General features: G+C 43.3%; 1 protein-coding gene across 1 annotated transcript; it reads left to right on the top strand.

The window, feature by feature from the left end:
* The first annotated feature begins 7,516 nt into the window (after window positions 1-7,516).
* LOC103653566 (transmembrane protein 256 homolog) lies at window positions 7,517-8,522 on the top strand. Its single transcript, XM_008680438.2, has 6 exons — window positions 7,517-7,636; window positions 7,709-7,754; window positions 7,862-7,932; window positions 8,036-8,116; window positions 8,210-8,253; window positions 8,399-8,522. Exons 1-6 carry the CDS (start codon window positions 7,517-7,519, stop codon window positions 8,496-8,498), a joined length of 462 nt encoding a protein of 153 aa, XP_008678660.2. The 3' UTR covers window positions 8,499-8,522.
* The last annotated feature ends 300 nt before the right edge of the window (window positions 8,523-8,822 follow it).

Here is an 8,822-nt window from a genome sequence, read left to right as displayed (position 1 = left end):
ATTATACCCTACTAGCAAGATAATCAACTCAAAATGAGAGCACTTCAAAGAAATGTAACTCGTTCACATGCCCGAGGTTGGTTTCAGCACCCTGCTAACAAAACGATCAGTTCAAGCGTAGCACAATTACACGCACATGGAATTCATAATACACTGTTTCACTAAAAAGTACTAACTCAATGAAAAAGTGTTTTTGATTCGAGCGAATCACTGCGCAGGAGCATTTTTGCCGGAAGCCTCGGCTGTAGGAGTAGCAAAGAAGAGGGTCGGCTCACGACAGTAGGCGCGGCAAGAATGTCGGCAACAATGTCTTCAAGCACCACAACGCCAGACCTCCTCATCAGGATCCGCCCGGCGCGAACAGCCTTGTCCATGACCTTGTCGCACATTGCCTTCATGACGACACGGTCATCCACTAAGGCCTTGATATTGAGGCGGGAGGCCTCTAGCTCTAGAGTGACAAGCTTCTTTGAAGCACGCAACTCCTTGATGACAGAATCCTTGGAAGACAACAGCTGACCAAGTCGAGACATTTCAGATTGGGACGCCCCCAGTTCATCCCGATGATGGTCCAGGTCAGACATGGTGAAGTGATGACTCCTCTCTAGAATAATCAAGGAATTGCTGGCGTCGCGATATAATCTGTCCAGATTGTCGCGAGAAGCAATGAGCGTCTGTCTCTCCTCCTGCAAGCAAGAACAACACTGAGCATCGAAGCAAAGAAAGTAAAGCAGAAGCAGTCAAGAAAATTTACTTCATAAGCCATCTTTTCAGTGTCAAGTTGAGCATTCAAAGAAGAATTCAAGGTGCGGGCACTGTCCAAGAAGGCAGAGACTTGGTTCAGGTCAGCCTGGCTCTGGGTATACTTCTCCTCAGCATCGGAGCACCGCTGAGTCAAAGCTGGTAAAGCAGCAGAGAAAAGCACAAGATATAAGATAAGAAAAGCAATAAATAGCAAAAAGGAAACTGCAGACTCACTAACCAAGGTTGGATTATAGATCACTTAATGATGTTATGTGAAGAACAAGTATCCATTACCCCATATTGAGGATTTATTTGATCAGATGAGAGGTGCTAGGGTATTCTCGAAGATTGATCTCCGATCGGGATACCATCAAATGAAGATTAGAACATCGGATATTCTTAAGACGGCTTTCTCAACCCGATATGGATTATATGAGTTCACTGTTATGTCGTTTGGATTAAGCAATGCATCAGCTTATTTTATGAATTTGATGAATAAGATGTTTATGGAGTATTTGGACAGATTTGTTGTGGTGTTCATCGACGATATTCTTATCTATTCTAAGAGTGAAAGTGATCATGAAGAACATCTAAGGTTGGTGCTACAGAAGCTACGAGATAATGAACTCTACGCCAAGTTTAGCAAGTGCGAGTTTTGGATTGACAAGGTGCCATTCCTTGGACATATTATTTCTAATGGAGGAATAGCAGTGGATCCTGCTAAAGTGAAGGAGATAATGGAATGGAGCGTGCCCACTACCGTCACTGAGGTTCGGAGTTTCTTGGGGCTTGCAGGATATTATCGGAGATTTATTGAAGGGTTCTCTAAGATTGCCAAGCCTATGACCTCGCTTTTGGAGAAAGGAAGAGAGTTTAAGTGGGACGAGAAGTGCCAAGAATGCTTTGATCAATTAAAGAAGAGATTGATGTCACCCTAGTGTTGGTTATGCCAGATCTACAGAAGGGATTTGACATTTATTGTGATGCATGTGGCTAAGGCTTTGGATGTGTGCTTATGCAAGAAGGACATGTGATTGCCTACACGTCTGGTCAATTGCAGAAATATGAGTTGAACTACCCCACTCATGACTTAGAACTGGCAGGCGTTGTGCATGCGCTTAAGATTTGGAGACATTATATTATGGGAACCAAGTGTCAAGTATACACGGATCATAAGAGTTTGAAGTATATATTCATTCAGAAGGATCTCAGCCTTAGGCAACGCCGTTGGTTGGAGCTTATTAAGGATTATGATTTGGAGACTCACTATCACCCGGGCAAGGCGAATTTGGTTGCAGATGCCTTGAGTCGAAAGGAGGATGTTCATTCAGCTGTTGTTGCCCAGCTACCCGATGAGATTGTTGAGGATTTCAGGAGACTTAAACTGGGGATAGTTGCTCACACTAAAGGAGTTATTATTGATGTGGAACCTACTTTGGAGCAAGAAATCCGCAAAGAACAAATTGGTGATACTAAAATACAAGAGATTAAGGATCTGATTACTGAAGGTCGAGGTCCAGAATTCACTGAAGAGGAGCAAGGCACTGTATGGTTCAAGGATAGGATATGTGTTCCTGATATTGAAAGTCTTCATGAGACTATTTTAAAGGAGGCCCATGACTCAGATTATTCTATTCGTACTGGGAGTAATAAGATGTATCAGGATTTGAAGCAAAAATACGGGTGGTATGGACTTCATTACTGGATTGCCTCGCACCTCGAAAGGATATGATTCTATATGGGTTATTGTGGATAGACTGACCCAAGTGGCTCATTTCATTCTGGTCAAGACTACTTATAAGGGTTCTCAATTGGCAGAGTATATATGGCTCGGATTGTATCTCTACACGGTGTACCGAAGAAGATCGTTTAGGATAGAGGATCACAATTTATCTCCAGATTTTGGAAAAGTTTTCATGAGAATATGGTTACGAAGTTGAATTTTAGTTCGACCTACCATCGTCAGATTGATGGACAAACTGAAAGGACTAATCAAGTATTGGAGGACATGTTGAGCACTTATGCCCTTCAGCATGGTATTAGTTGGGACAAGAGTCTACCTTATGCTGAGTTCTCATATAATAATAGTTACCAGGCCACTCTGAAGATGTCACTGTTCGAGACTCTATATGGCGGGAAATGCAGGATTCCTCTACATTGGATCAGACTGGAGGAAGACAGATCTTTGGACCTAAACTTATTCAAGAGGCAGAAGAACAAGTCTGTATAATTCGGGAGAATTTGAGGGTAGCTCAGACCAGGCAAAGGAGCTACGCTGATAATAGAAGACCACTGGAGTTTGAGGAAGGTGATCATGTGTACCTCAAGGTGTCACCACTTCGTGGAATGAGGAGATTTAAAGTTAAGGGCAGATTGTCCCCTTGCTATATTGGACCATTCTGAGTTTTTAGGCAGGTTGGAGAGATGGCCTATCAACTCGAGCTACCTAATAATCTATCTGATGTGCATAATGTATTTCATGTGTCTCAACTTAAGAAGTGTCTCCGTGTCCCTGAGGAACAGTTACCAATGGATGAGCTCAGTGTTCAGGGTGATTTGACCTACATGGAGTACCCTATCAAGATTCTTGATATACTGACTTGTGTCGCGAGAAATAAGGTGATAACGATGTGCAAAGTGCAATGGAGCCACCACGGAGAAGATGAAGCTACTTGAGAGAGAGAAGAAGAGCTTCACATAGATTTTCCCCATCTCTTTCCTAGTCCTTCTTAACAATCTCGAGGACGAGATTCTTTGTAAGGGGGGTAGGATTTGTAATACCTACTTTGTAAGAAAATCTAAAAGGAGAAATGAAATTTATGTATATATGTATGTGTGTTATCTCTACTTGTCATTTCATATGGACACCTCACTTATACAAATGAATAGGTAATAAAAGGCACTCAAACAAATCATGCATCATGCTGGTATTTTATTTTGTGTGCATTATGTGACAATATAAAAAACAGTGTAAAAAGGAATATATCAAAATCCAAAATTTGGAGATTTAACCCCAATTTGTAAATTGAAGTTTAGAGAAGAGAAAGAGAAATTATATACAAAAAAATGAAGAAAAATGTATAGATAAAAATAGTTAAACCATCCCTATCATCGGGTTCAATTTGTACATTTCAAATGAATATAAGTTCACGTTTAAAATTGGATTCAAATTTGAATTCTAGAAATTAAAAGGAAAAAGATAAAAAGGAAAGAAAAGAAAAAGGTTAAAAGCGCGCTTGGGCCAAAACTCCACTCCCGGCCCATCTTGTGTCTCTGTACGGCCCAGGTTAGGGGTTGGCGCCGACGTGTGGACCCAATCCGTCAGTCGCACACAGCGTGCCCTCTCACTCGCTTCACTGCCTTGTGGCCCCGCGCTATCAGCGCTTTCTTCTCCACTGATCTCGCCAGCGGTGGCACGTCCGCGCAGTGCTCTCAACGGATCCCGAGAGAATCGCGCCGCGGGTGACTCGCTTAGCGTATAAGTGGTTGCATATCCGTGTGGGTACCCTGCGCTCCTAAACCCTGGTCCCAAGAATCCCCTTGGTCACCGTTATCACCACCGGTAGAAAGAACGCGCGAGTGAGAAGAGAGAGAGCGTCGCCGCCGCATCGAGCGTGTGGCAACCGATGTCCAGGTCGCAGGGCGGAGGGGCATTGGTGTCTGCTGGTGCCAAGGGTCACCCACGTGCAAGCAGCTGGTCACGTGCGTCCTCGAATTCCTGGTGATTTCTCGCCGAAGCTTTGGGCTCCGTCGCGCTCTGTGGGTAGAGTTCTGCGTCGCGCTAATCAAGGTAACGATGCCTACCTCGAGTTCGCCATGTCCTTCTTCACGTGTCTACCCATCGAATCAACGTTTAGGGCAGAATTGCGTGTGGTCAGACCACGCGGCTATGGCACCGCCGTGCCCGAGCTGGCGCGCCGCCGCTGTCTGGTGTCGGGGGTATAGGATCGCATTTGGACCATTGATGCAAGATGGATGACTTAGATTAGGTTCCGGGTGCCGATTGCGTGGGAATGCCTAGGACCATCCGATCAGGATCGAGGGGCCCAAATCGTTGTCTGCGTAATTAAATCTGAGGCATGCATCGCGGATCCGAGGGCAAATATCGCGTACCGGTTCAGGGTAGCAAGAATCTAATCGGCACCGTATAGTTTTGATCCAACGGCCCACAGAGCATCGTACCCCTTCGCGATAGCGTTTTGCATAAGAGACCCTGTCCAATACACAAATCAACCCGCATTCCATGTTGCAGTAATCTGTGTCTTTGGGAAAACTCTGGTTTAGCCCCTGATCTTTCTGAAAATAGATGCCTAGGCCAGAGCCTGTTTAAAATGAATAAAGGAATTAGAAAATGTATTTTTAATACAAAAACAATTCCTAGAGCTTATTTAATTCATAGAAAATTCATTTTTAGTCCAAATTGAGCCATTCTAATTTCTATAATTTTAGAATATTATTGTTTATCACCTAAAGTCTCTGTTTTGACATGAAAACAATAAGAAAATTTATTTCTCATTTAATGTCATTCCAAGCACATTAAACCTTTGGAAATTCATAACTTAAAATCCATAACTCCAAAATTAATGATTCCTGTTCCTAGGTTCTTATTTTAATGTGTAGATTTTTATTGTATATTTAATTTTGCTATACTATGTATATATTGTGTTGATGCGAGTAGACGAGCAAGCTATTGTGGATCCTGAGGTTCAGCAGGTAGAAGTAGCTGAGCAGGAGCTCTTTGAAGGCAAGTTGTGCCCTTGATCACTTAATTTTTTCCCAGCAATGTTCTTATTAATTATAATGATCTGCATAGGTTAATTTTGATGGGATCCAATAGGTTACCCTAGTTTTGGTTATCTTTATACCTTGTTCACCACTGAAACATTTTTGGGTAGCACCTGCTATTGCTTTATGTGGATTTGGGTATGGAGATACACTATTCATGATTACTCTTTTATTATCTTTTTATTATTACTGTTCATGTTAAGCTCATTATGTTAATGGGAACATGGAGCGACCACCCGGGAAAACAGTGCTACCACAAGGGTTTAGTGGGACGCCCTTGGCTGATTAACTAGGAAAGCTCGTGGATGACTTCCTTACCCGAAGGGGCAAGGGCAGTAGGGGAGTGGTCAGTGTAGGGAGGTCCTTGGGTTGATTTTGCTGCGATGGCGGTCAGGCGAGGGATTCCTGCACTGGAGCTTCCTATAAACTGTTGCGGGATTTCTGAAGCTAGTGGAACTTTGTAAAGGCCTTGTAGTGCTACCCTGCCTCGCCTCCTCGGTAGAGGTGTATGGGATTGGCCATCTCTTGGCAGATGGGTAACATGACTTGTGGGTAAAGATGTGCAACCTCTGCAGAGTGTAAAACTGGTATACTAGCCGTGCTCACGGTCATGAGCAGCTCGGATCCTCACATGATTAATTTATGGAACTTAAATTTAATTTGACATTTGCATCGCATTTAGGATTATTTTACTATTACTTTATTTATTATTATTAAGGTTTGGTATTTACTTACACTTAGTAATTGCTAATAAAATTTTGACCAACTTATAAAAGCAATGCTCAGCCTCAGCCTCTATTTTGTTGATCAGCCTTACACTTCACATGAACTCCCACCTTTGGTGAGTTCATGCACATTATTCCCCACGACTTGTTGAGCTATGAACGCATATGAGCTTACTCTTGCTGTCTCACACCCCCCACAGGAGAAGAACAGGTGGTCGAAGAGGAGCCACCTAACACTGAGGCATTCGACTTGATCTAGGTGGCGTCTCCCAGTCAGCTTTGTGGCGCGAAGGATAGATTTTAGTTCCTGCTATATTCATCTTTTATTTTGTAAGACTTCCGCTATGTAATAAGTACTCTGATTTATTGTGACATTTATCTCTATACACTCTGTTATTATATATGTTGTCTTCTTTGGCGCATGTATGAGATGCACCTGGCTTTGTTCCTTAAAACCGGGTGTGACACTTCAACAGTTGCTTCTCACCTTGGCTACTCTAATAAAAAGGGTAAGTTTTCCCTTGCTTTCTTCTTAAACACTTACTGTAATTACAGAGTGCATTGATTTGGAGTGTCTCCATCTTTGATGTAGGAACTATGTGACTCATATGTTCTGGTGATTGGATATATAATGAAAAAATCCTGTGAGGAAGACTTTGCAAGGGAAGTTACTTTAGAGTTTAGAGTGTAAATGAATATTAACAGCTACTTATGTATTGGGTAACAACATAAACATCATGCTTTTTCATCTTGCTTACTTAGAGAGATGTTGTCTGTGACCGTTGTCGTGTACAGAGACGAGGACAAGCCAGCGCTTATAACGTACCCAGATGTAGCTCTGAACTGTAAGTGCTGTCGATGGAAGATTTTTTTTCTGATTCACTGCCAAGACTTAACATAGTTTATGTCTCGCTGCTTCTTATTGGCTTGGGCAGACATGTCCTGTTTCCAAGGATTTTTCTTTTGCCCGGAAGTGGTGTCTTTGCTGCTACACAACTTCTCCGTCTATCACATCAATCCCTAGGGGCATGAGGTCAGTGATGTTGGTTGAATCCCTATGACAAGGTGTGCTACGTCTGTATTTTGAGTTGGTTACTTACATGATCTTTGTTGTGTGGCTTTTGTTAAGAGTCCTATAGATGGGAGCAGCTCCAATGTCATCAGATGTGCTGGTGCCATCTGTTGCTGATCTCGCTGATCAAGTCGCAGATGTGCTTGATTTCTTCGGGTATCGTATCATGACATGGCATTAGTCCTAATGCATGGCTTCTTCATTCTTGAAAACTGGAGGCATAGTGGGAGGAGGAGATGTCGGCCAGTACCAGCTCTACGACGACCTCCAGGCGCGACTGGAGGCAGACACCGTCGGGATGGCCTTTTCGGTGAGTCCCTCATGCTCCTGTGCTCATGTCGTGTGATGACCATGTGTGCCAAGATGAGTGGTTGACCTCCAGGCGGCGACGGGTCCGATGCTAAGGCACAAGGTGGTCGCCGTCTCCGGTAACCCACCTTTTTTCTTCACTCTTTTCGTCCTCTCCCCCGCCCCCTTCTTCCTGGAATCCTCTTTCCTCAATCAGACCACTGAGATGAGTGGTTTATTTGAGTAGGGGTTGCCACTTTGGGGCTCGACACCTACGATGCGCACATGTTCCGCCCCAAGAACCCCACGTACAAAGAGGTAGATGACGTTCTCCATCATCCACATCCCTCTAGGGTCTCCGACTCGTTCCTCCCAATTTAGCGATTTGCTTTATATAATTTGTTGTGAATGGTTTTGGCAGGTTTGGCACACGGCGTCCCTGTACCATCTCGTCCACACCGCGGCGCTGCTAGGGGCGCCCATCACCAAGCGCCCCAACGTTGTGAGTACCAATGCTGCCCGCTTCAATATTTTTGTTGTTACGATACCTCCCGATTAATTTACATGGACTCTCTGATTCTTGATGTGTTTGCAGTTCGGAGGGCTCCTCGCCGCTGGGATCGTGCTCTTCTCTGGAACGTAAGCATTTGTCCCCCCCTAGCCAAAACGTAAATTATCAGAAGACATTGAATTAGAAAAATGAATTTGTTCTTCTGACATCTTTTATTTACATTGGAATTGTGTCATAAAATCGTTATTGACAGAGGATGTTCAATTTTGTTAGGTGCTACACCGTGGCTTATCTTGAAGACAGGAAGTTTTCTTCACCGGCACCATTGGGGGGCTTTGCCTTTATTGCTGCTTGGGCCAGCCTCCTCTTCTGATTAAATTGTGCTTTTCCAAGAAAAAAATCATAAACCTCTCTATCTGGTGTTTTATAAGATTGTGAAAAATATACTTGAAAGTGTATACAGTGGACAGTATGCGCCTCTGGTTAATAATTCAAAATGTGATTCCTGTGTTTCTATGATATGCTTGCTGCTCATGATATGTTTTCAGTTGGACATGCCAGTGAAATTGCACCTCCTGTTTTATTAATTTAGTGCAAGTTCATAGATGTGTGTTGTTCAAAGATTGGGTTTGCTTCAGTTTTGGCATTTCAGTTTTAGCAACAAGTAGCAATTTCAGTTTGCTTCCTATTTCAGTTT

This window comes from Zea mays, chromosome 4 (genome assembly GCF_902167145.1).
Source record: "Zea mays cultivar B73 chromosome 4, Zm-B73-REFERENCE-NAM-5.0, whole genome shotgun sequence".
NCBI classification, from domain to species: domain Eukaryota; kingdom Viridiplantae; phylum Streptophyta; class Magnoliopsida; order Poales; family Poaceae; genus Zea; species Zea mays.
This window is presented reverse-complemented; position numbering and strand designations above follow the sequence as displayed.

Coding starts and splice junctions, on each gene's coding strand:
- LOC103653566 (XM_008680438.2), top strand. CDS start 7,517: ATGGCTTCTTCATTCTTGAAAACTGGAGGCATAGTGGGAGGAGGAGAT. Junction 7,755..7,861: donor CAAGGTGGTCGCCGTCTCCG/GTAACCCACCTT, acceptor TTATTTGAGTAG/GGGTTGCCACTTTGGGGCTC. Junction 7,933..8,035: donor AGAACCCCACGTACAAAGAG/GTAGATGACGTT, acceptor TGGTTTTGGCAG/GTTTGGCACACGGCGTCCCT.